The sequence below is a fragment of the Cnephaeus nilssonii genome (genome assembly GCF_951640355.1).
Source record: "Cnephaeus nilssonii genome assembly, chromosome: 7".
Taxonomy (NCBI): Eukaryota; Metazoa; Chordata; class Mammalia; order Chiroptera; family Vespertilionidae; genus Cnephaeus; species Cnephaeus nilssonii.
Genome location: NC_137078.1, coordinates 11,331,458 through 11,359,267, shown reverse-complemented (window position 1 = coordinate 11,359,267; position 27,810 = coordinate 11,331,458). Strand labels below are relative to the sequence as shown.

At 44.4% G+C, this 27,810-nt stretch overlaps 2 protein-coding genes across 3 annotated transcripts; one reads left to right on the top strand and one right to left on the bottom strand.

Annotated features, from left to right (window-relative positions):
- LOC307103768 (serpin B6-like) lies at positions 1 to 26,494 on the bottom strand. Of its 2 annotated transcripts, none has more exons than XM_079778277.1 (7): positions 25,713 to 26,494; positions 15,582 to 15,756; positions 12,886 to 13,035; positions 5,389 to 5,506; positions 3,174 to 3,316; positions 721 to 876; positions 1 to 503 (listed from the first exon to the last, which is right to left on the bottom strand). In XM_079778277.1, the coding sequence occupies exons 2-7, from the start codon at positions 15,744 to 15,746 to the stop codon at positions 99 to 101; spliced, it is 1,137 nt and encodes a 378-aa protein (XP_079634403.1). In that variant the 5' UTR covers positions 15,747 to 15,756; positions 25,713 to 26,494; the 3' UTR covers positions 1 to 98. The 2 variants fall into 2 exon arrangements, with proteins under 2 accessions (XP_079634403.1, XP_079634402.1); XM_079778276.1 differs by lacking the exon at positions 25,713 to 26,494 and adding an exon at positions 25,455 to 25,650.
- On the top strand, positions 904 to 3,073 carry LOC307103773 (non-selective voltage-gated ion channel VDAC2-like). Its single transcript, XM_079778282.1, is given in 2 exon segments — positions 904 to 2,332; positions 2,334 to 3,073. Coding segments are annotated over 2 exon segments (882 nt in total). The 5' UTR covers positions 904 to 1,763; the 3' UTR covers positions 2,647 to 3,073.
- Positions 26,495 to 27,810: the final 1,316 nt, after the last annotated feature.

The following is a 27,810-nucleotide window of genomic DNA, read 5'->3' as shown; positions in this document are numbered from 1 at the left end:
TGGAACTTCAAAACTAGGCCCTTTATTTTGGGGTTCAGGCACACTGTGAAGTGTCAGAGGAGACAGGAGAAGGGCTACAGGCAGGGCCGACCATTGTCCTAAGGGGAGGAGAATCGGCCACAGAACAGAATCCCGTTGGTTTTGCTGTGCTGAATAAAGAAAAGAAAGGGGTGGTCAGCACAGAACCTCGGCGTGATTCTCACACATCGAAGCATCATGATGGCGCCGGTGGCAGCCGCAGCCTCCGTGCCTTCCTCGTTGACCTCCACAAAGGACTTGTGAATGACCTTGGACAGAAACAGGTCTCTCCCAGACGACATTCCAGAGAAGTCCGCCCTGCCTGGCTCAAAGGCATCGGTCATGCCCATAGAGTAAAGGACATTCTTCATGTCATAATTCTCCTCCAGTTTGAATCTAGGGAGGAACACTTCCACCTCTTCTTCATCCATCATATCCGGCCTGGTCCACTCTATGAATTTCTCATAGGTGAGCTGCTTTTCCACCTAGAAGAGGAGGGTTGAAGAGTTTATGATTAGAACAGTGCTGCCCCGTGGAACCTGGGCTGCGCTGTGAATGCTCGCTGCTGCACGGTAGGAGATGGCAGTGATGGGAAGTTATGTAACATTAGAAGCATTCCCTGGGCAACGCTCAGAACTGCTGCACAGAGAAGCAAATGTGATCCCCTTGCCTCCCAGCACAATCAGGGCTCAGCACTCTTACCGTTTCCAGGTCGACATTTTCATCAGGAAGCATGATGATCATGTTCAGCTCTTTGCCAACGTAGGGCAGCACCAGGATTTTGGTGAATATTTCTCCGATGTAGGTCATATTAAAGGTAGATTTTTTAAACATCATTTGCACAGGTTTCTGCTCATTCTATAAAGAAAAAGGATAAACGTTAATCTGAAATAAGAACCAGTTTACACACTGGACAAATCAACAGAGCTGGCCACTCTGGGCCCCCGGAGATACTTTTTTGGCCTCCAGAAGACCACAGCAGCCCCCTCTTTTGCCGGCTTGATTTCACTGCCTCAACCTCCAGACACGGGAATCCAGGGCTCAAATCCTACACTGCTTTTCCCCTGTTGATGTCATTCAGTCTTGTGACTTTAACTAGGATTCCCAAACTTTTATTTCTACTGGGAACTCTCCCCTGCACACCAGACTAATATATTTTACTGACTGCTTGACACCTGCATTTGGACATAAAGGAACTTCCAATGTCCCATGTCACACTGGGCTCCTCATATTCCCTTCCAAGTCTGTTCCATTTATAGTTTTCCCCACCTCAGCTGATATAGATGCCTTTCATTCCACTGTCAAAAACCCTGGAGTACCCTTGATTCCTGTCTTTCACACCCCACTTCTGACTCATTAGCTAACCATTTGACCCTACTTTTAAAATATAACGCAAATCCAACTTGTACTTTCTACCTGCACTGCTACCAGCCAGTGCTGCTCACTGGGATGACCTTTAGTCATTCCCTAAGGGCCCCTCCCCCTTGTGATTTTTTCACCCAGTGGCTAGAGGGATCTGGCAAATCAAATCATCAATCAGACCACATCACTCTTTGGCCGACCACCTTTCCGTGGCTCCCCCTCCACACCCAGGGACTGAAAACTGAAGTCCTGCTCCTTCACTTCGCCCTCCACCAGGGCAGCCGCCGCCCAACTCCGAGCGAGCAAAGCGGCCTCAGCTGCGAGCGGAGCGGTGGGACGGCCCCCCCAGGAGATCACTAGACCACTCTTCCAGCAGCCTCGCCATGGCGACCTACGGACAGAGCTGCGCATGGCCAATGTGTATTCCTCCATCATATGCTGACCTTGGCAAAGCTGCCAGAGATATTTTCAACAAAGGATTTGGTTTTGGGTTGGTGAAACTGGACGTGAAAACAAAGTCATGCAGTGGCGTGAAATTCTCAACATCTGGTTCATCTAATACAGACACTGGTAAAGTTACTGGGACCTTGGAGACCAAATATAAATGGTGTGAGTATGGTCTGACTTTCACAGAGAAATGGAACACTGATAACACCCTGGGAACAGAAATCGCAATTGAAGACCAGATTTGTCAAGGTTTGAAACTGACATTTGATACCACCTTTTCACCAAACATAGGAAAGAAAAGTGGTAAAATCAAGTCTTCTTACAAGAGGGAATGTATAAACCTTGGATGTGGTGTTGACTTTGATTTTGCTGGACCTGCAATCCATGGTTCAGCTGTCTTTGGTTACGAAGGCTGGCTTGCTGGATACCAGATGACCTTCGGCAGTGCCAAATCAAAGCTTACAAGGAATAACTTTGCAGTGGGCTATAGGACTGGGGACTTCCAGACACACTAATGTCAATGTTGGGACAGAATTTGGAGGCTCAATTTATCAGGAAGTATGTGAAGATTGTGACGCTTCAGTAAACCTTGCTTGGACTTCGGGTACCAACTGCACTCGCTTTGGTATTGCAGCTAAATATCAGTTGGATCCTACTGCTTCCATTTCTGCAAAAGTCAACAACTCTTGTTTAATTGGAGTGGGCTACCCTCAGACTCTGAGGCCTGATATGAAGCTTACACTGTCTGCTCTGGTAGATGGGAAGAGCATTAATGCTGGTGGCCACAAACTGGGGCTTGCCCTGGAGTTGGAGGCTTAATCCAGCTGAAAGCAACCTCTGGGAATGGATATCAGAAGATTTGGCCTTAATATATTTTCAGTGTGACCAGCAGGCTTTTTTCCCTCCAAGAAGGTGATCAAAACAGGATGAGCTAAATAAGAGCTGTATTTTAAATATGTATGTAGACAGTTGCTTGTTAGCTGGTTTCTAGTTGAATTGGTTATCTAGTTACCAATGCGGCAGTCCTGCAGTCACCTATATGTTATTTAATGTATTTAACTGTTAAATGCGCTACCCGCCCATAATGAAATAGACCTTTATGAAAACTGTAAAAAAAAAAAAGAAGAAAACTGAAGTCCTTAAAGCAACCTGCAATAGTGACAAGAGCTTGTCCCCCATGCCCTCTGCTCCCATCTCCCTGCACTCAACAGCTAGAGCCACAGGGGCCCCTTGCTGGGTCTGTGGGCAAACCAGGCCCAGGGAGCATGCCCCCAAGACCTGAAAGCACGCCCCCTGGACACAGGGACAGGTTCCAAGAGCCTCCTTTGTTATTGCAAAATAGTCACCTTGCTGACTTTAAATGGTCTCTCCTGGGTTTGGTGCTTGCTAAACTGGCTGTCCCAGGTTCCTTTGAAGTAGATGGCATTCACCAGAACCAGAGGAGTACCTGGATTAACTGAATTTGGGGACAGCAACTCTGTAATTTTACCTGAAAAGAAGAATTAAAGAACCAGTTAGCTACGAGTGTCCTGAGGTTTGGTAATATTCAGATAGGGCCATCTCCCTGTGTAGACAAAGCACACAGATGAAGGAATTTACTGTCCCCCAAATATAACCATGGAAAGGAATCCTGGTCCTTAAAACAACAGCAGCAAAAACAAACAAACAAACAAACAAAAAACAAACTTTAAAAATACCATCACAAATAAAACACATAAAATGAACAAAATCATATGTGCAGGATGGAGAGGGAGAGGGAGCCAGCAGTCGGAGGGAGAGGGAGTGGGAGCCAGCGAGAGGGAGAGGGAGCCAGCAGTCGGAGGGAGAGGGAGAGGGAGCCAGCGATCAGAGGGAGCCAGGGATTGGAGTGAGGGAGCGGGGCCTGCCCAGGCCTAAAGCCTAGGCCATAGGCTTTAAGCCTAGGCAGGGCTGGAGTCCATGATTGGAGGGAGCTGGAGGGCCCCGCCCAGCTTGGAGGCTTTAGGCCTGGGCAGGGGCAAAGCTGGCTATCCATGTGAACTAGAGGAAACACCTTTTCTGACTGCTCATTGGCTAAGCTCCCTGTATGCCACTGGTAATATTCTTAGTAACTTGGGTAATAAGAATCCAAAAAGGTGATCTAAGGTTTTTCCACCACACTCCTGAGAAAAAAACAAAGGTCTGCTTCTAGAGGGCTAAGAAAGGTCATATCCTGCCCTAGCCAGTTTGGCTCAGTGGATAGAGCTTCTGCCTGCCGACTACAGGGTCTGGGTTCAATTCTGATCAAGGGCATGTACCTAGGTTACAGGCTCTTCCCTAGGTCAGGGCTCATGCAGGAGGCAACCAATCAAAGTGTTCCTCTCACTTTGATGTTTCTCTCTGTCTCTCCCTTTCTCTTCCACATTCTCTAAAAATCAATGAAAACATATTCTCAGGTGAGGATAAAAAAGAAAATAAAGAAAGAAATGTCATATCCTATGAAAGACACATCTTGAAAATGCCTAAAGAAAGTTGTCATTTTTTCATGGTGAAGGGACTGGAGTTTGTGTTGATGAAAACACCTTGGTGGCTGTGGTGACTGGCAGTGGCTGCAGCAGCAGGGTGATGGGGCTGGTGCCTTCCCCTGATCAGCCGGGTCGCCTCCCGCAAATGGAGGCCAGACTGCGGCTTTGGTCCGCTCCCAATGGGGAGCAGGCCTAAGCCATCAGTAGGACATCCCCTGAGGGCTCCCAGTATGTGAGAGGGGGCATGCTGGGCTGAGGGACCCCTCCCCAGTGCATGAATTTCGTGCACCGGGCCCCTAGTGTATTGATAATATTTCAGAAGTGGATTTTAAAAGTTTACTCTTATTTTGAGAAGAAAACATTTGTTTACATTTGATGTTCTTGTGAAGAAACTGATGGTAATATCGATTAGAATCCTATCTAATGAAAGAGTAATATGCAAATTGACCATCACTCCAACACACAAGATGGCCGCCCCCATGTGGTCAAAGATGGCCACCCCCATGTGGACACAAAATGGCCACCACAAGATGGCCGGCAGGGGAGGGCAGTTGTGGGCGATCAGGCCAGCAGGGGAGAGTAGTTGGGAGAGACCAGGCCTGCAAGGGAGGGCAGTTGGGGACAATCAGGCCTGTAGGGGAGGGCAGTTAGTGGTGACCGGGCTGGCAGAGGAAGGCAGTTGGGGGGACCAGGCCTGCAGGGGAGGGCAGTTAGGGGGGACCAGGCCAGAAGGAGAGAACAGTTAGGGGCAACCCGGCTGGCAAGGGAGGGCAGTTAGAGGCAATTGGGCTGGCAGGGGAACAGTTAGGCATTGATCAGGCTGGCAGGGGAGTGGTTAGGGGGTGATCAGGCTGGCAGGCAGGCGAGCGGTTGGGAGCCAGCAGTCCTGGATTGTGAGAGGGATGTCCGACTGGCCGTTTAGATGGGATCGGGCCTAAACGGGCAGTTGGACATCCCTCGAGGGGCCCCAGATTGGAGATGGTGCAGGCTGGGCTGAGGGACACCTCCCCCCCCCATGCACGAATTTCGTGCACCGGGCCTCTAGTACTAATAAAATAGAATAACAATGTATTTTCACCTTCTGTCTTGTTAGCTACCCAGGTGTTGATATGTTTTCTAGCCTCCTCTGCAGCTTTGAAGAAGTCAAGCTCTTCCATCTCCGCTTGGTAGAATTTGAGGCAGGAATCTTTGAAAGACTGGGAGAGACAACAACACAATTGCATGGCCACAAAAACAAGCAACACCACCAACTTACTTCCTAACTGTGACAAAAAAAACATAGATAATTTCATGATATGTAATACGAGGAATAAAAAATATAAGGAATAAAAATATTGAGGTGCCCTTGCTGGTTTGGCTCAGTGGATGGAGCATCAGCCTGCGGACTGAAGGATCTTAGGTTTGATTCGGTAAAGGGCACATGCCCAGGCTTGATGCCCAGGCAGGAGGCAGCTGATCAATGACTCTCTCTCATCATTGATATTTCTATCTCTCCCTCTCCCTTCCTCTCTGAAATCAATAAAATATATATCTTTTTTAAATTTAAAAATATTGACGAATAAATAAATAATATGAGAAATAAGTAAATGAGAAATTAACCTGAAATTTAATTTCTCAATTTTCACCTACATTTGATATTCAGGCCATAACAGTGGTCTGAATATCAAGTAAACACCATAAATTGCTAGATCCTTAAGGGTTTAGCTGTGCACCAGTGAAATAAATAGAAAGACACTAGATGCAGAAACGACAGTGTCACTCCAAGGCCACTGCATTTGCTAAGTGACATTCTGCCCACAGCAAGAGCCACAGCTCCCTCTACATTTCAGAACCAGGGCCTATCGTTCCATATAATGAGGAGAAAATGTGCAATTCTACACAACCACTCCCAGCACAACTTTAGAAATGTTCCAAATCTAAGCCACAGGTGACTCCTGAGCACTTGAAATATGGCTACTTCTGCTAAGGAACTGAATATTTAACTGTATTTCACTTTAATTAATTAGACTGAAATTTAAATAGCTACATTTGTCTAGTGGCTACCATTTTGGATGGATTGTTCTAGAGCATAAGCAACTCCTCCCAAAAGTTTAAACTATATTTTGTTAATATAGTTTATGAAATGATAATATTAATGAACACCTACATTATGGCAAATAAAAGTAGACAATTTGATGGAAAACAAATATACTGGAACAACTAATTCGTTGACAGTGTACTATGGAATTGTTTCCCAAACTTTTTTTTTTAACAGATTGCAGATAATACTTAATTCCACTTTTCAGTTTTGTTTTTATATTACAGGATTTCACATTTCTCCTTCCAATGGCATAAGAGAAGCACTGAGGCACAACAGCTTAGAACACAAGTCCCATGACTAGCTGCGCACCCTTAAAAAAGCCGCTTAGTCTCCCCTAAGCCTCCTTAACCTACCCTGTAAACGAGGAGACAGCAGTGCCTATATCTCAGAGGGTCACCGTGAGGACCAGATGAATTATCATTAGTACTGTTTTATGTAATATTCTATTCTTAGCATGTTGTAGACACTGTATTAAATGATCTAGATATATTTCATTTAATATTCACATAATTCATGCTTTAACAATTTTACTGCTCTGTTGTTTTTAATTTTTCAATTACAGTTGCCATTCAATATTCTATTAGTTTCAGGTGTCCATCATAATATTTAGACATTTATATAGCTTACAAAGTGATTCCTCCATAAGTCTACTACCCATCTGACATCATACATAGTTATTACAGTATTACTATGTTCCCTGTGCTATACTTTATATCCCTGCGACTATTTTGTAACTGCCAATTTATATTTCTTAATCCCTTCAACTATTTCACCCATTCCCCCAACCCCCACACATCTGGTGATCATCACTTTGTTCTCTGTATCTATGTGTTTATTTCTGTTTGTTTGTTCATTTACTATTTTTTTAGATTCCATATATATGTGTAATCATATGGTATCTGTCTTTCTGTCTGACTTCTTTCACTTAGCATTATACCCTCTAGGCTCCATTCATGTTGTCTCAAATGGCAAGGTTTCATTCTGTTTTTTCTTTTCTTTTTTTATGGCTGAGCAATATTACATAGTATATATGTACCACCTCTTCTTTATTCACTCATCTATAGATGGACATTTGGATTGCTTCCATATGTTGGCTATTGTAAATAATGCTGCAATGAACACAGGGGAGCATATATCTTTTCAAATTAGTGTTCTGAATTCCTTCAGATAAATACACAGAAGTAGAATTGTTCGGTCATATGGTTAAATTTTTAAACAGTAACCTTCATACTGTGTCCCATAGTGACTGCACCAATTTAGAAGCCCACCAACAGTTCACAAGTGTGGAGAGCGGCTACAGCGTTTGGACAGGTTCAAGCCTTGGACTAATGAGAGGGCACTGTCCTCTCGTGGCAAAGCCATGTGCAGGTCCCAGCTTGGAGGGCAAAGCCCTCCCAGCACAATTATAGCCAAAGGCTATGGTTGTAAGCTTGACCTTATGGTCCGAACCTGTGGAGTGATGTAGGCTGCGGGAGGTGCAGCAAGTGCTGCCAAAACAAAGCTGGATAGAGTTCTCAGGTGCATTTAATTAAGAACATTGTAAGCATCTTGACCACACCTTTGTTTGCCTCCTGGGATCTGACTATAAAATAAAGACAGTTTGCAGGCTGTGGCACTGTCTCTCCATCCAAGAACAGTGTCCCATCTGACCCCAACTGTATTCTCTTATCTGTCTTCTTTAATCCTTTACTGCCCCTCCTCAGGTTCAACCCTGGCCATGCTGGACATGGTTCACACAAGGATTCCTTTTTCTCCACATCCTCACCAACACTTGTTTGTGGATTTATTGATGAGAGCCATTCTGACAGATGTGAGGTGATATATTACTGTGGTTTTAATTTTCATTTCCCTGATGATTACTGATGTTGAGCATGTTTTCATATGTCTATTGGTCATCTGTATGTCCTCTTTGGAGAAATGTCTATTCAAGCCCTCTGTCCATTTTTAATTAGATTGTTTTTTGTTTTGATTTGTGTGGGGTTTTTTTGTGTTTTTTGTTTTTTTTGGTATTAAGCTGTATGAGTTCCTTATACATATTGGATATTAACCACTAATCAAATGTATCACTGGTGAATATCTTCTCCCATTTAGTTGTCTTTTCATTTTGTTGTTTCCTTTGCTGTGCAGAAGCTTTTTAGTTTGATGTAGTCTCATTTGTTTATTTTTTTCTTTTGTTTCCCTTGTGCTAGGAGATGTATCAAAAAATATATATATATATTGCCAGGAGTGATGTCAAGGAGTTCACTGCCTATATTTTCTCCTAGGAGTTATTTGGGCTTCAGGTCTTACATTTAAGTCCTTATTCCATTTTGAGTTTATTCTTGCACGTGGTGTAAGAAAATGATCTAGTTTCATTTTTTTGTATGTATCAGTCCAGTTTTTTGTCTTTTCCCCATTGCATATTCTTGTCTCCTTTGTCATAGATTAACTGACCATATAGTGAATTAACTGACCATTCTGGGCTGTCTATTCTGTTCCTTTGATCTATGTGTCTGTTTTTATGCCAGAACCTTGCTGTTTTGATTAGTATAACCTTATAGTATAGTTTGATATCAGGTAGTGAGTGTGATTCCCTCCAACTTTGTTATGTTTTTCTCAAGATTGCTTTGACTATTCAGGGTCTTTTGTGGTCCCATATAAATTTTAGGATTGTTTGATCTAGTTCTGTGAAAAATGTGCTTGGTATTTTCATAGGGATTGCATTGAATCTATAAATTGCTTTGGGCAGTGGGGACATTTTAACTATATTAATTATTTCTATCCATGAAAATGCAATATTTTTAGACTTATTTGTGTCTTCTTTAATTTCTTTTATCAATGTCTTATAGCTATCAGATACAAGTCTTTCACCTCCTTGGATACATTTATTCTTAATTATTTTGTTCTATTTTATGCATTTGTAAATGGAATTGTTTTTTTTTTATAAGAACAGATAGTTTTTTTAAAATATATTTTATTGATTTTTTTACAGAGATGAAGGGAGAGGGATAGAGTTAGATACATCGGTGAGAAACATCGATCAGCTGCCTCCTGCACACCCCCTACTGGGGATATGCCCGCAACCAAGGTACATGCCCTTGACCAGAATCAAACCTGGGACCCTTCAGTCCGCAGGCCAACGCTCTATCCACTGAGCCAAACCAGTTAGGGCTGGAATTGTTTCTTAATCTTTCTTTCTAATTTTTTGTTTTTAGTGTATAGAGATGCAATAAATTTTTGTTTATTGATTTTATGTGTTCCAACTTCTTGAATTCTTTATTAGTTCTAACAGTTTTTTGGTATAGAGTCTTTTTTTAAAAAAATATATTTTATTGATTTTTTACAGAGAGGAAGGGAGAGGGATAGAGAGCTAGAAACATCGATGAGAGAGAATCATCGACCAGCTGCCTCCTGCACACCCCCTACCAGGGATGTGCCCGCAGCCAATGTACATGCCTTTGACCGGAATCGAACCTGGGACCTTTCAGTCCGCAGACCGACGCTCTATCCATTGAGCCAAACCGGTTTCGGCTGGTATAGAGTCTTTAGGGTTTTCTATGTAATATTATATCATCTACAAATAGTGACAGTATTACTTCTTCCTTTCCTAATGCCTTTTATTCCTTTTTCTTGACTAACTGCTCAGACTAGGACTTCAGATCATTGTGTTTTCATTTTCATTTTCTGAAGATAGACTTTGATTTCTTCTCTGATCTTGTTAACCAACCCATTGTTGAGTAGCATGTTAATTATCTACACGTTTGTGTGTTTTTCAGTTTCTTCTCACACCTGATTTCTAAATTCATACCATAGTGACCAGAGAAGATGCTTGACATGATTTCAATTTTCTTAAATTTGTTGAGACTTGTTTTGTGACCTAGCATGTGTTCCATCCTAAAAAATGTTCCATGTTCATTTGAAAAGAATGTATATTCTTTTGTGTTTTTTTTTTTTTTGCTGAAGTGCTCTAAAGATATCTGTTAAGTTCATCTGGTTTATGTGTCACTCATGGCCACTGTTTCCTTGTTAGTTTTCGGTCTGGCTGAACTATCCCATGATGTCAATGGGGTGTTCAAGTCCCCTACTATGACTGTATTAATGTTGATCTCTCCCTTTAGGTCTGTCAATATTTGACATATATTAGGTACTCCTATGTTGGGTGTATAAATGTTTAAAAGTTATTGACTCTTGTTGGATTGATCGTTTTATCATTAAGAAAATGCCTTTTTTGTCTCTTATTACAGTCTTTGTTTTAAAGTCTACTTTGTGTGATACAAGTATTAATACCTCTTCTTCTTTTTTTAATTGCTATTAGCATAAAATATTTTTTTTCATTCATTTACTTTCAGTCTGTGTATGTCTTTCAATCTGAGCCAGGTCTTTTATAAGCAACATACGTACAGGTCTTGTTTGTTTTTTATCCACTCAGCCACCCTATGTCTCTTAATTGGCACATTTAGTCCATTTACATTTAAAATAATTTTTCATGGGTATATAGGTATTGCCATTTAATTGTTTTCTGATGGTTTTTGTAGTTCTCTGTTCCTTTCTTATTCTTTTGCTCTCTTCTCTTCTATGTTAATGACTTTCTATATTGTGTTTGGATTCTTTTCTCTTTATTTCTTGTATACCATGTATAGATTTTTTGTTTGTGGTTATGATGTGCTTCATGTATACCAAGCTATGTTAATAGCAGTCCATTTTAGTTGATGGTGGCTTATGTTCTAACACATTCTAAAATCACTACAATTTTTACTCACCCCCTCTACATTTATGTTTTTGTCATTATTTTTACTTCTTTTGGTTGTGTCTGTTTGTGTGTATTCCTTAATTTGTTGTTGTAATTACACATGATCTTGGAGCCCTTTGTCTTTATTGAAAGTTTTCTTTTTCTTTATATCTAAAGCTCATAAAAGAATGATAACCTAGGAAGTAGCTAAGACTGATAAAAATAAGTAAAGCAGGTTATAAAAAAAAAATCACACTGTGGCATGGCTACAGCATTTTGGACAGTAATTTCACAATATTCACTTAAAACTTTACTCCCTTCCTTTCTTCTACAAGTCCACAGTGGAGTATCATAGGTATTTACTGTCTGTATGGTTCAGATTGGGTCCAACCTAAATGCCCGTCAATGGGAGAATGATTACAATACATCCATATTTAATAATACCAGATAATAGAAAGAAAGAAAACAAAAAAAAATTAAAAACTAAGAAAAAAAGCAAAAACAGAAAAAGAATACCAGATTAAGAGTAAGGTATATCCACATATACTGAGATGCAAAGAATTTAAGTCATGGTGTTCAGTGAAAAGAAACAAATTACAAAAAAAAAAAAAAAAAAAAGATGTTATGATGATGTTATATAGGGGAAAACCCCACAAAACAAATTTCTACATGTATGGGGGTATACACTTCAAATTTCTAAAAGCTCTTACACTGGGGAGGGAGCAATGGGTTGTAGAAAAGAAACTGCAAGGGCTCTTTCTTTGCCTCCTTTAGTATCCATATATATAAAAGACTAATATGCTAAGTGTCCGACCATTCGACCAGTTGCTATGATGCACACTGACCACTAGGGGGCAGATGCCCCGACCAGTATGTTCGCTTGCTGCTGGGGTCCGGCCGATTGGGACTGGGTGAGATGGGCCGGACACTCCCTGGAGCCCTCCCGCAGCCCCTCCCCGGCCTGAACATGCACCGGTGGGGTCCCTCGGCCTGGGCTGAACTCTCTTGCAATCCGGGACCCCTCAGGGGATATCAGAGAGCCAGTTTAGGCCCGATCCCGCAGGCCAGGCTGAGTGACCCCACCAGTGCACGACTATATTCACTTGAGTGGTTTTTAAAACATGGAAAGCATTATAGATAAAGAGAACCAATATACTTAGACAAATAAGCACTTAAAACAAATATTCTGGCCCTAGCTGGTTTGGCTCAGTGGATAGAGCCTTGGCCTGCAGACACAGTCAAGGGCACATGCCCGGGTTGCGGGCTCGATTCGATCCCCAGTAGAGGGCATGCAGGAGGCAGCTGATCAGTGATTCTCTCTCATCACTGATGTTTCTATCTCTCCCTTCCTCTCTCTGAAATCAATAAAAATATAATTTTAGAAAATTCTGTGTTGGAAAAAACAATAAAAATATTTATATGTGTAAAAATTAAACATGCCTCACACTGCACAAAAAAATTACCAATATGTAGAAAAAAAAGATTAGAAATATTCATTTTTATAATTTCTTTGTTTTGGCCAATTCATCTTAAATTGTACTATGCTCCATGTTAGCTTTTTTTTTATAAGTCACTTGAGCTTCGTATTTGGACAGTAGTTGTTATAAGGCCTATTTTACAGAGTATAAAACTGAATGAGAGTTAAAGGAAGTTTGAGAGGTGAGTAGACCTGAGCTCATGCTCGTCTGTGTGAATTTATAGCCCACAAGCTTTCTGCTGTACCACATGACCCCTCCCCACTGCCTGTGGTCTTCACTTCCTTAGTGAAAACAGCAATTACGACTTACTAAGTTGAAATCAAAGGACTTTTCTCCGAAGAGCCTGTTGGCAGTTCTAAGCAAGTACTGCGTGCCAGCCCTGTTAACCTCGGTGAGGAGCGTCTGGAAGCCCTCGTGGACATCTGCACTTCCGCCACCACTTTTACTGAAATAAAGTGCCTGAAATAGAACACAGAATAAAAATGTACAACTTCAGTATGCTTTGACTTCAGGAAATTGGATAAAACACTCAACTCTGCCTAAGAACTGTACAGGTCCTCACTACAGACTAAAAGAATAGTCATCCAACTAAAGACAGAAGTATCTTGAAAGTCACTCTTCCCTCTAACACATCCTGCAAGGAGTCAGAGCCCTCCCTGCCTGCACTGGCAGGAGCAGAAATGCCCTTTGCAGACCCAGCTTCTGGGTGCTCCACTCTTGTTGTCTGCCTGAAAATAAGGCTGTCAGCCTGGCCCCAATTCTCAGTGAAGACAGGCCACTCCTAATATCAAAAGTTGCAGCCTCTCCCCAGTCCTTGGATCCAGGCTGGCCCTGTGATTGTTCTGACCAACAGAGCACAGGAGAAGGGACACTGGGCCTTCGAAGGCCTGGCAGCTCCACATTTGCTCTCCTGGATCCCAGCCGCCATGGTGTAAGGATATCTAAGCTGTCCTGTGGCAGACACATGGAAAGCCTGGGAGAGCAACACCTCAGGGGGAGAGCTACTTGTCAAATGGCACCCGCGGCCAGCAGCCTTTCTTGGGTCATAAGTGATCCCAGCTGACACCATGGAGTCAGCCCACAAAATCTGAAAAATAATCAACCATTGTTATTTCCAATCACTAAGTTTGGGATGGTTTGTTTTGCAGCAGTAGAAAATCCACACTGTAATCTAGACATAAAGTTATGCCATAACAAAAATCTAATATGTGTATAGCACTTGTTTCGAACTTAGGCAGCTGTCAGAGGCTGGATGGAAGGAAGAAAGGAGACTGTGAGCAAAGGCTGGAAGGACAGTGAAGAAATTCTTACTGGAGGCTGGAGGAAAGGAGCTCATGGCATGGACTGGCAGAATTGGACAGACTGTCATCTACAATGATGGGAAAAGTTAGACATTTTGCTAGTGAACCCCAGATTTGGTTTGGGAGAAGTCCAGAAAGAACGTGGCTCCTTTCAGTTCCTGGGAACATAAAGGTAAGCTAAAGATCGCTTATTTTCAAGCAAAATCTAAAGGAAGTATTTCCAACCTAGGATTTGTGGGGTAGAAAATAAAAATGTTTCTTATTCCCAGCCTCTCCAGTGGGCAAGTGATTCTAAAAGTACTAGTAAGATATGACCTCAGGGCAATTGTAAATTCAAGGGCTAGGCCTCAAGGGCAGAATAAAGTTCATTTTGTTAACACCTTAGAAAGATTAAGTGCCACACAGACCTTCCTGCTAGGCAGAGAAGCCTCTGAGCATCTTCAGGACACTGTCCCCCAGCACAGAGTCCTGCCTCAAACAGGCACCCAGCACGTGCTTTTGTTCAAGGAGGCAGATTTAGGTTGATATATACAATATCCCACCACTGTTTATAACACCTGCCGACACCTTTTCTTGGACTTCCAGCTTCCAGAACTGTGAGGAAATGAATTTCTGTTGCTTCAAACACTTAGTGTGTGGTACTTGTTATGGTAGCTGTAGCAGATTGAGACACTGCCCTACAACGTGTGAAGGGTGTGTCCACTGCAGATATCCCACCCTGTGTCACCACTGTATATTAGGGGGTGAGGGGGCAATAATTTGTCTTTAGTTCACAAAGCTCTGCACCCAGGAACCACACCAAAGAGCCTCAATAGCCTTGTTCTTCCTAGACTTCAAACCCGGACCGGGCCCATGATGAAATCAGACTCCGGGGCAGTGGGAGGGGTGAGTGTACTTTTCCTATGGGAGGGCTGAGAACCATTAGGAGCCAGCGGGCAGATTGTGGCAATCAGGGAGGGACCCCGATGAGCTAATGCCTTAGTCTTGAGGCCCTGCACACCACTCTGGAGGCAGACTCTGGGACTGGCTTCAGTGATGGGGCATCAGGATGTGTGACAGAGCAGAGGCTTGAAAAGCACTTGTCCTCCTGGAAGCTCGGAACTGTGCTATGCAGAAGGCCAGGCCAGGCCACCCTGCCAAAGAGAGGCCATGTGGGAGGCCAGGCCAAGGCAGCACGCAGAGGAGGCCACCTGCATGGAGGGGGCCTGAGGCCTACACCAGTGACACAGCCCCGCCAAGCGGGACAGGATCACCGTTCAGTCCACCCAGAGCAAATCTTCACCTTAAGCTCTAAGTTTTTTCGGGGTAGTCACTCAACAACAAAGAACTGAAACACCATTGAAAAATTGTACACTTAAATAAGAAAATTAAAATAAAAAATTTTAACAATTGAAAAGCAGTTGACAATACCCAAAGACTACTGTGAGATTCAACCTGACCCTGTGGCTTTATGTCTACTCACAAAGTCCTGCACAAACCACTACCAGGGGTTGGCGAAATTGATTGCTTTCCCAAGTAGAGGGTCAGAGGCACTCGCCCCAGGGCATATGCCCAGGGCTGACACATCCTTCCCTGGCAGCATTCCACCCACAGCCCTGTCACACTGATAGAGAGCCAGTACTTTGGGATTTGAAAGGTGGAAGACCAGTTAACTAACAAATTAACAGTATTTCCTATTCCCCAGAAATGGCGTCAAGCACGTACCTGGACTATCTGGGCCGCGGTGTCTCCACTTGCCCCCATGAGGACCATGGCCAGGGCAGAGGAGATGCTGAAGGGCGAGAAAAACACGTTTTTCGATTTGTCTTCACCCAGCTTTTTCAAAAGGTTTATGGCAAAAGTGCCATTTGCTTCGGAAAGAGTATCCATGATGGCGAGTCTGAAACGATGGACTTAACGTCAGTATCACAAAAACTAGGCTTACAGTTGACTGCATTTCACGCTGTTAACAGTGACCACTGACACTCTGGTTCAGTCAGCAAACAGGTGCCCATAAAAAACTCTATTCCTTTGGGGGAACCTCAAAGTTATATTGTGTTTCTAATTTTAAGTGAAAAAACATTGAAGTTGTGCTTATAATAGAATCCTGTTTTGTGGGGGGAAAGCAGGAGGACTTCTATCTATACACATGTCCGTGAGCCCAGAGAAGGTGTGGACAGTACACACTCAACCTCTTACCTAGTTACTTCCTGGGAGAGACATTAGGAAAGGAGTTATTGGCTTTTGGTTCCATTTCTGCATTGTTTGGTGTGTTGTGTGAACTTATATGTATCCTCTATAATAACAGGCTAATATGAAAATCGACCGAAAGGCAGAATGACTGATCACTATGACATGCACTGGCCACTAGGGGGCAGATGCTCAATGCAGGAGATGCCCCCTGGTGGTCAGTGTGCTCCCACAGGCTGGCGAGCACGGCTGTGGTGGGAGCCTCTCCCACCTCTGGGGCAGCGCTAAGGATGTCCAACATCCCCCGAGGGTTCCTGGACTGTGAGAGGGCACAGGCAGGGCTGAGGGACCCCTCTGACGTGCACGGGGCCTCTAGTTACTTTATAATTTAAAATTCATTCATAATGATACCATGTTATTAAGAACGGAAAAGTAGCAAAGGGAAGGCCAAATATTACAGGCATGTCATTGGGCAGCTTCACCAGGAAGTTAAAGCTTTACATTCCCCAGGGGTCCAATGGAGGAGAGATAGACACATGCCCAGTAAAGTAGAGGTGCCATGGGGAAGGTACTTGTCTGTCAGTCACACTTGGGAACAGAGGTCATTGGCCAGAATGGGAATGGCCACTGTAAGTGGAGGAAGATTTGGAATACTTAATTTCCTGAACAAAACTTCCTCTCTTATACCCTTGGTTGCTCTTGGTGTGTTGCACTTGACTCCAGGCTTACCAAGCTCTCCCACCCCTGCTCCCTGGCATTTGTCTACATGGCCCACACCCATGTGAACCCCCAAACACAATGTCTAATGGACCATAACTAGCCGGATGCTGAACTGGACCTGGCTACAACATGGAACGGAAAGTCTGGACACTGGCTTTGCTTTTACACTTCTTCTATGACTGAAATGGGACTTTGGAAACACAGAAATATAATCCCATACAAATAAAAATCACTCATCCTCCCGTGTGAGTCTCAGAAAATTCTTTTTCTTGAGATATTGTACGGACTCCACTCCCAGCACTCAGTGGGGGGAAGGGATATCCCAATTTCCCCAATAACAAATACAATCACAAGTTACATAAGAAAATATGGTTGAATGTTTTTTAGTTATGTTTTTGTTTATTGGATTTTGCTTTTAAAAAATATGTTTTTGTTTTAGAGAGAGAGGAAGGGAGAGGGATAGAGAGATAGAAACATCAGTGAGAGAGACACATCGATCGGCTGCTTCCTGCATGCCCCACACTGGGGTTTGAGCCACCACCTGGGCATGTGCCCTGACTGGGAATCGAACAAAGGACATCTTGGTTCATGGGTCGATGCTCAACCACTGAGCCACACCTGCCAGGCTGGTTGAATGTTTTAATAATGTAGAAGAGAAGACTCCATTTCAGAGATGTAGTAAGCCATTGTGAAAGGACTGACATTAACCATAGAGAAAAGGGGTGGGAGAAACTGAAGGGGGCCAGCTCCGGGAAAGGCACAGAGGCAGAAAGGAAGTGTCATTCCCATGAATGAGCTGTGGGCAGCAGACTGCAAAGTTGGCTCAGGTGGTTAGAGGTTTGTCCAGATATACCAAGTTTGTGGGTTCGACTCCCATTCAGGACTCATACAAGAAGCAACCAATGAACGCATAAGTAAGTGAACCAACAAATCGATGTTTCTCTCTATTTTTTTTAATCATCACCAGCCGATATTTTCTCCATTGATTTTTTTAGACATAGTGGGAGGGAAGGAGAGGGTGAGAGAGAGAGAGATAAATATCGATGTGAGAGAGACACATTAATTGGTTGCCTTCCACATGCACCCTGACTGGGGCCAGGGATCGAACCCGCAACCGAGGTGCATGCCCTTGACCAGGAACCAAACCCTCGAACCTTCAGTTCGCAGGCTGACACTCTAACCACTGAACTACCCAGTCAGGGCTTTCTCTCTTTCCCTTCCTCTTTCTATAATAATAAATAACAAGTGGAGGCTCCTAAGGTCAAGATAGTGGAGGTTCCAGGGGAGAGATGGGGCCTGGCTATTCTCTTTTGGATAATCTCAGAAATAGCCACCTGGAAATTAACCCTAAATTCCAACAGATACATAGGAAAATGAGCAGTCTCTTGTCGAGCTGGCCACAGCTATTAATAGGCCCGCTATTCTGTCTCTCTCACTCTACGACTGCTGTCACTTTAATTTAGAATATCTCAACATTTTTCTTGTCACACGCTAAGGAACAGGCTCAACTCAGGGCCGATGCCCTGTCTTTGGACTGCTGCCCTAAAGCCATTACTTGAGGAAGGGCCTGAGGAGTGTGTTGGGAGGAGCCAGGTGAGAGGACAGAGGCGGTGAGGGGCCCAGGCAGTCCAGAGTTGCAGGTGCAGCAGAGCAGGCCAGGGAGGAGGGGCTCTGTGGGGAGCAGCTCAAGTTAAAACACTGACCCAGCTCATATTTCCCAGTCAGAGGTTGAGGAAATTACTCATCTGAGCAGTGGGTGGGGCCCGACAGACCAGGAGAGAGGAAGGCTAGAGCAGCTGTTTCCACGGAGTGGAGGGTGAAGGCAGGAGACACCTGGCCGAAAGGCCTGTGGAGGTTGCAGAATCAGCCATGCTTCCCAGCAGGCCTTGCTGGTTACAACTGTGGGCACTGAATATGGCCCCAAAGCTGTGAAGGGAATCAGAGTTTTGCCACCCAGAAGCTGCCTTTTGGGATATTGATTTTAAGCTGGTTATTAATAAACAAAAGACTCAAAAAAAAACAAAACACCTTTGACCTCCACCTTTTCTGCCTAAGAGATTCAGATGGAAAGGCTGTGTCAAGAAGGAAACTCAGGGTGTTCACCTCAGCCTAATCTGAATTAAATATGATGTATAGAAAGGCACCAAGCAGGGGCCTGGAAGCTAGATCACCCCAGAGTCCCACTGAGGCAAAAAATTGCCTACCATGTGTGTTCTCTTCCTCAACTACCTATCAATTCTCACATCTGATATCTAAGATCTCATCCCCTCTTATTCCCTTTGTCCAAAATGACATATATACCAAATTTTGCCCCATTTTGGAAGTTCCATGCCTATGTGAATTCCCCATGAGTATGTATTAAAACTTTGATTTTCTCCTGCTAATTTGTCTTTGTTAACTTGATTATTCGCCCAGCCAGAAGAACTTAGAAGGTGGGAGGAAAGTATTACATTTTTTAGCTCCTAGGTGAATTGAGAAAGGACAGAGTTTTAGGGCCCTGTGCATATTAGGTTTGTTGCAAGTTCAACCAGCCAAGGAAAGATCCCACAGGTCCCCTCATTACCCCATCCAAGACTCTTACCACCCACACACTTTCACCACTAGGAATTTCACTAAATTGTACTGGTGAAAATACTGTTAGCCTAAGCAGCTAAGAGTTCACAAAAGAGAAGAGAGCTAGACTGGCTAGGCCCAACAGAGTCTGGAAGTTACACTTAATCAGGCTTAAATCTGGAAGTCACAGTTTCAGACACCCCAGCAGATAGCCAAATCTCTGCCAAGGGGATTAACACCCCTCCTGCTTTTCAATATCCCCAGGGGTCAATTGGCCTAGTAGCAGAGACTGCCAAGGGGGAGGGATAAAACAGCAAAGGAAATTCCTTTACCAGATATGAGCACAGTAGAGGCCAAGATGGTGAAGCAGATCTTTGGGGCATGTGCAGTGGGAGCCAAAATGGTGACACAGAAGGGTGGACTCTAGTCTGGGAAAAGGATCAGAGGAGATGAGGGCAGGGAACCCCAGAGGATCCAGGAAAGAGGACTGGTTGGAGGGAGGGCCCAACACAAGCCGGAGATATCCAGGAAGTATATTGAATAGTTTGCAAGCAAGCCTACTCATTCCCGAAAACCAAGAAAATCTATGGAGCATTATAAGGACTCTCAGAGCAGCTGCTACTAGAGCCTGCCCCTCCTCTACATCCCCAAGGGGGCATTATTTCCCTTCAACCCAATAAAGCTTGGCACTAGCTTAAACTTCTCCCTTTGAAATTCCTTTCTCGCACACCACAAGAAACCATTTTTTACTGGCAACAATACTAAGCACAAAAACAACTATTAGGTATTTCATAAGCTACAGGGAAAACACACACCTTTAAGTGCCCCCAAACAGAGAACCACTTTAGATTTTGTCACATTCACAATAGGATATTAATGGAGATATTAATGTTTTAATATCATATTAGTATCAAAGAAATACATAAAATTAATTTTAAAAGAAAATATAAAACTAGAAATACAATTTCAAAATATTTTCTATGTAAATTAAATTAGGAAGAAAAGTACATGTAAGCATAATTTATAGACAGAAAATGGATGGAAATACTGTATACCAAATGTTTCTGATTTATGAGTAAATTTTCAAGTTTTTTATATTTTTCTGCATGTTCACATTTTGTACAACATTCCTAATTCTTTTTAGATGATTGGTTGATATTTCTTTTTACAAAATTATATACATATACTTAGTTTAAAAATCAGTGCCCACCGCCCAGCCAGTGCGGCTCAGTTGTTTGAGCGAAGTTCCATGCACCAGGAGGTGGCAGGTTTGACTCCTAGTCGGACACGTGCCCGAGTTGTGGGCTCGATCCCCAGTAGGGAGCGTGCAGCCGATAGATGATTCTCTCTCATCAATGATGTTTCTATCCCTCTCTCCCTCTTCCTTCCTCTCTGAAATCAATGAAAATGTATTTAAAAAACAACATTTTCAAAAACAAAACACAGTGCCTATATCAATACTACAAGAACAGTTTGTCTTATCAATTGCCCCCGCCCTTCTCCCATTCGAGATTCTCTTTATAACTCAGAATGCATTTCCTTTCTTTCACTTAACACTGATTTTCCTTATTTTAAATTTGTCTCTCCCCAGTTAAATGTTTCTCTCACATGGATGTTTCTCTCTGTCTTTCCTTCTCTCTTCTACTCTCCCTAAAAATCAATGAAAAAATATCCTCAGGTGAGGATTAACAAAAAATAAAAAATAAAAAGAAATAAATTATTTTTTCTTAAAAATGTAAGTACTGGATACATATATTAATAGATAAAACTTTTTAATGCTTTAAACTAAACACAAATCTCACCAAACCTCAGTTTAATTTTTCAGACTTTAGGATAGTTTGTATAACTACTGTGCTTATTAGCCTAGGAAACTGGAATAACCAAACTTTTTACATAGCAAACATGGGTGGATCACCACACAGCATTTCCTGAAACATAAAATTCTTTGGTGCCTTTTTAAAGCATATCTATTCCCCTCATCTGAACTTATTAATAGACCCATGGCTTTTTATAAATAATTCAATTAGATTATTTTTTTTTTCCGCCTTGATTCTCAAGTGGTCATAACTGGGCTGGTGGGGTTCTCTTTAATTTGTTGCTTTATCTTGAGATGTAGCGCTCTCAAACATCCTTGCATTACAGCAACAGCAAGGTCTTACACATCCATTTTGAATTTTTTTCTAGGCCAAAGACACAAGGTATCAAGAAACTCTTGGGTTTCTTTTAATAGAGGGGTTGTAAAGTACAAGACCTGAATCCTCAAGGAACCTAAGTGTTTTGGTGCTGTCATTGGGCCACACCAGTGACAAAGCTGGGGAGTTTCCTTTTCAACTACCTAATATATCATGCTGTCAAGAGGGACCAAAGTTTTACCACCCCAAAATATGCCTTTTGGGATATTGATTTTTAAGCTGCTTATTGATAAATAAATGATTCACCCTGGCCGGCTCAGTGGTTAGAGCGTCGGCCCATGCACCAAAAGGTTCAATTTCTGGTTAAGGCACACACCTGGGTTGTGGATTTGATCCACAGTGGGCGCACGTACAGGAGGCAACCAATGGATGTTTCTCTCATACATCAATATTTTTTTCTCTCTCCTCCTTCTCCTCTCTCTAAAATTAGTAAAACATATCCTTGGGTTGAGAATTAAAAAAAGAAAGAAAGAAATGACTCAGAAAGAACTTCTGAACCTTGCCCTTTCACCTATATGTAGGAATTCAGATATAAAAACCTGCTTAAAGAAAAGGAACATCACCTTAGCACCACATTACAAACCAAAGGAAGAGATCCAGTAAAGCCTGTTTGTTGGGACTCCCCCTGTGCTCCATTGTTTCTGGGTGGCCCAGCAAGAATTTGCTTACCACATATTTGCTCTTTCTCATTTATTTATTTATTTATTCATTCATTCATTCATTTTTAAATCCTCACCGGAGGATATTTTTTCCATTGATATTTTTTTAGAGAGAGGGGAGAGGAGAGAGGAGGGAGAGAAAAACATCGATGTGAGAGACACACATTGATGGGTTGCCTCCCAATGCACCCAACTGGGATAGAGTCTGCAACTAAGGTACCGGGAATCAAACCCTAGACGAGGGGTTCCCAACCGGGGGCACACGCCCCACAGGGGGGGCAATTTGATTTTTAAGGGGGGCAATTTGAGAGTTATTAACAGTGAAAATTTTGTGTTTCTTATGGTTCTAGGAGCCTCATATACAGTATATAAATATATATTGTGACATATTTATGCATTTCAGTTCTCTTATGTTTTGAAACTTTATTTGTTATCTTTTCATATCACTTCATATTATTATTTTTTTAACAATTTCTTAGTGATTTCTTCCTCAGTACTTCAACTGTCCTTTTGTTCTTTTTTCTTCTCTTTCATGGATGCCGTGTTCTTTGGAAGCTTCTTTAGACCAAGTCAATGGCCTTTTAGGCTTCCTCCATGTGAATAGGAGTTCACTTTTTGAATAAGAATTATATGTCACAGGAAGGCTTAAGTGAGGCATGGCCAAGAAAAGGTTGGGAACCACATCCCTAGACCATTCGGTCTGCAGGCCAAAGCTCTAATCACTGAGCCAAACTGGCCAGAGCTCTCATCTATCTTTAAATTGCCTGCTTTCCCTTGGAAATCCCAGACTCTGGCCTTTATCCAGATGGCATATAAACTCAACTGCCTAATACAGCCTCCGGTCTTACATAAAGTACTTTAAAAACTTTTATTCACAAGCATATAAACTGGGTATTAAGGTTTTATTAATGAGCAATTTTATATATGTATGTGCATGTCCTCAGTACTTCAACTATATATAAACAAGTCTAACAAATCTACCCTAGCACCATTTTTCCCTATAGCACCACTCGTGACTTGGAGCAGTTTATGTTCATAATTGATTTTATTCAACTGATCAAGTCTTAATAATTTTTTAAAGGTGTTACTAATTGTGCTTCTTGCCTTCTTGAATTAAGCATGCCTTAGTGTCCCACAAAATTGAACCATTCAAAGATTGGTTTAATGGAGACCTGGGCTCCTGTTTTGTCCCTTTGTTTTGTGTGTGTGTGTGTGTGTGTGTGTGTGTGTGTGTGTAACTTCTCTGAGCAGCAGTAATCTGTTAATAGAGGATGATTCCTTCTATGTCTATGTTTACTATAAACATTAAATAAACAAACTAATTCCTAACACAGTGGGTAGTAAATAAATGGTGGGTAAATTACACATTATTTTCTTTCTTCTGATGTCTAGGTTTAATCTCAGGTCCAGCAAACTTGGGAATGTAAGGTATGTGATCATCTGGGGGTCACACAATATATGTTTGATGTGATATAGGGTTTTCTGAGTATAAACCAGTAATTTTCAACCTTTCTCATCTCATGGCACACATAACTAATTACTAAAATTCTGCAACATCAAAAAATGTTACAAAAAATATGGGTATAATTTTGATTTACAAAAAATAACAATAATAGCAATTGTTAGGTCTGATCAAATAATTCAATCTATACCCCTTCCCCCTGGGAACTGACCTTTAGGCCACTTCACAATGGAGATTTCACTTGCTTAGACCACATTCCACCTGCTAAGACCGTTATCTCTCCCCTCCAGAGTTTCCCAGAATCCGCACCTGCACAGAGAATTCTCCACCCAGAAAAAGCCTGGCTATAGGCCTTTAAAAACCTGACTCACAGTCCCTGGGGGCTGGTGCCATTTTGGGGCTCAGCCCATCTGGTTTTCCAGATGACCCAATAAATTCATAATTCTTCACCCCCTTTGGCCTCGTGCATTCCTCCTACGGTGACCCTAACAGTAATTACCTACCCTCTTTGCTCCAAAGTCACTTTTTAAAAAATCAGGTGCCTACATTTGTATATAGAGATTTCTAGTACCAATAATTCACCAATCAGATGCAACCCTATTATGCGACATGACCAATAAGATGCAACTCTATTATATGACCTATATATATTTATGGTTCAAGACAGGGTATTCACACCACAAGGCTATTGTTGTGTTGGCAGTTGTCATTTTTTTAATTTGACATTCTAAGGGAAAAGAGGTCGATACCCCTGACTAATATCTTTGAAAAATTCTTGGGGCACGCTGGTTGAAAATTGCTGGTATAAACAGACAGCAATGTTGATTTCATTCATTCTTATTGCACTCTACTGTTACTAGCTAGAGTTAACTGTAATAAACTGAATTGTAATAAATTCCTTGGATTGGGATTGGTCTCATATAATTGTAAATACTTGGTCTACTGGCCCCAAGTATGACTACAATTGCACCCTTTTCTCTCTGTGCTGGCATAAAGTGAAGGACGTAATTACTCACTAGTCATGAAATACTGGGACACACCCCATAATACTGATAACAGCCGCAACTCTTGTTATCACAGTACACATTACCTGGCCCAGCAAGACAACACTGCAGGATGTTAATCCAAAGGGTACTTTTCAATCCTCATCTCACCACATAAACCCTAAACCACACGGGGGAGGAGCAGGCAGCCCTGACTCACATCCCTGTCATCAGGTACAACGGGGCCCAGGAGGCACCGTCCCAGCGCGGACCCAGCTCCCCCCGCAGCAACCGAGTATTCCGGGCGCATCCGAATTCAACTTGCTAGACTTCTCCTTTCCAAAGCGGAGCTGGTGCAGAGGGGCAGGAGGGGGAAGAAAGCGGCTTAAGTGTTAATTACTTCTAGCACCACAGCCCCAAGTAGGATGAAAAGTTTCCCCAAGTCCTCTTAGCCCTGAAGACACCAAATCAGTAATATTTTGCCCGCAGTGATTTTAATAAAAGGCAGAGACGTGACAAGATCTGGAATGGTCCCCGCTTTTGTCTGCGCAGGCCCGAATGACCTCACAGGGCGAGCCACACCCGGCGGGCGAGGCCAGGCCGGGGCGCCGCGGAGGGAGCGGCGCCTCCGGCTTCGACCCCTCGGCTTCTCTGCGCGCCCCAGCCCCACGCCCGCCTTCTCCAACCTGCTTCGCCCCGTCCCCACCCTCCGGGTTCCCCACGACCCGCACCCCGCAGGAAGCGTCCTCCGCGCGGGCGGGGTCACCTGTGGTCCAGGGGCGGGCGGGGTAACTTGCGGCCCCGGGCGAGGGCGGGGGGGGGCAGTGCGCAGGCGTCACCTGTGGTCCGGGGCCCCCGGGCAGCAGCCGGCGAGGCTCCGCGCGGTCCCCATGCCCGCCGGCCGCCTCCCCCGCGGCGGTGCTGGGCGTCCCGAAGGGAACGACACTCCGCCTCCAGGGCCCGGCGGCCGCGCACCACTCGCCGGTGGAGTCCCCGTCCGCAGCCGCCGCGGGGCTCGCAGAGGGAACCCGAGCCGCAAGCTCCCCACCCCCATGCCAGGACCGCCCGCGCGCGGCGCCCGCCCCGACTCCGCTCACCGGCCTCCCGCGGGTTCCCTCCGCAGTGTCGGCGCCTGGGGAGCGGAGCAGCGGCTGGGAGCGCCGGAGCCGCCGGGCCTCAAATAGCGGCGGCGCCGGGAGGGGGGCGGAGTCGCGCGGCGAGTCAGCGCGAAGTCCGCGGCGGGAGCCGGGCGGCCCTACCCGGTCGGGGCCGGAGGTGACCGGGTGAGCACAGGTACCGGGAGCCGCACCCAGCAGCTCCGCCTGCGGGAGGGGCCGCGTGTCCTTCTGCTCTGGCTGTAGTCACCTCGCCCGCTGAGCCACCGGAGACCATCGTCAAAGCAAGTCCCGACTCTCCCGAGGATTTCCATCCGGAGACCACAGTGCGAGACCCGCCAGCATGTTGTGGTGGCTTTGCAGAAACTAAATTATGCCCTCGGTGACCAGAAAAGTGCCGGCTCCTCCCACACAGACTTAAGTTTTGACAGCGCAGAACAAGTTTAAAAGGAGCAAACCTCACCCGAAGCTGTGGTGCATTCAAGGACTCCCACACTCCTCTGGCCTGTGAATTAGCTTCCAGGGGACGGAAATATTATACAAATGCTATGAAATCCGGACTTGTCCTTGAGTCTCATTATTTTGGGGCTCCTATAGTTTGAAATTAAATTCGGTTTGGTCTTGTTAAGCTGTTGGGGACAAAAAGGAGCCACATACTAGACTGACAACCTCAGGGGAGGCCTGCCTGGCAGCCATACAAACTCAGAAACCTAAAATCACCACAAAGAATGGTCTGAAATGAAAACTTTATATGGTAGGTAGTCATGTCCTAGGCCCGTATCTTCCCTGACAAAGGTTAATCTTTACCTTGAATTTCATGTAACCAACTCAAGTCTTCTCTTTTGATTGTAATCCTTCCTAATAAAAAGTAATATGCAAATTGACTGCACCTTTGCTACACCCAAGCCATACCCACCAGCCAATCAGGGTGGGTATGCAAATTAACCCAACCAAGATGGCGGTTAATTTGCATACATTAGGCGCCCTGAGTGGACCCCCTGCAACGGATCGAAGGGAGCTGGGGTCCGCTCCAGCACCAGGCCGAAAGCCTCTGCTGGACCCCCTGCGATTGATCGCAGGGAGCTGGGGGTTGCTTTGGCCTGGTGCAAGAGTGGACCCCTGCGATCGATCACAGGGAGCTGGGTGTCCGCTCCGGCACCAGGCCGAAAGCCCTGGTACCAGAGCAGACCCCCTGCAATCGATCGCAGGGAGCTGGGGGGTTGCTTCGGCCTGGTGCAAGAGCGGACCCCCTGCGATCGATTGCAGGAAGCTGGGTGTCCACTCTGGCACCAGGCTGAAAGCCTCCACCGGAGGCTTTGGCCTGGAGCACGAGCGGACCCCCTCCGATTGATCGCAGGGAGCTGGGTGTCCGCTTCGGCCTGGTGCTGGAGCAGACCCCCTGCAATTGATCCAATCGATCGCAGGGAGCTGGGGGTTGCTTCGGCTTGGTGCAAGAGTGGACAGGGAGCTGGGGGTCTGGATCAATCGCCTGGGCAGGGAGCTGGGGGTCTGCTTTCGGCCTGGGCAGGAGCGGAACCCCTGCGATTGATCGCATGGAGCTGGGGGTCCGCTCCTGCCCAAGAGGCTTTCGGTCTGAGCAGGCCTGGGCAGGGGCTGAGCCGGTGATCAGAGGGAACTGGAGGGGCCTGCCCAGGCCTAAAGCTTCGTCCAGAGGCTTTAGGCCTGAGCAGGGCCCAGCCCTCGATTGGTGTGAACTATAGAGGAAACACCTTTTCTGACTGCACATTGGCTAAGCTTCCTGTATGCCACTGGTAATATTCTTAGTAACTTGGGTAATAAGAATCCAAAAAGGTGGTCTAGGGTTTTTCCACCACACTTCTGGAGAAAAAAATGAAGATCCGCTGCTGGAGGGCTAAGAAATGTCATATCCTGCCCTAGCCGGTTTGACTCAGTGGATAGTGCCTCGGCCTGCAGACAGCAGGGTCTGGGTGCGATTCTGATCAAGGGCATGAACCTAGGTTGCAGGCTCCTCCCTGGCCGGGGCCCAGATCAGGGCTCATGCAGGAGGCAACCAATCAAGGTGTTCCTCTCACTTTGATGTTTCTCTCTGTCTTTCCCT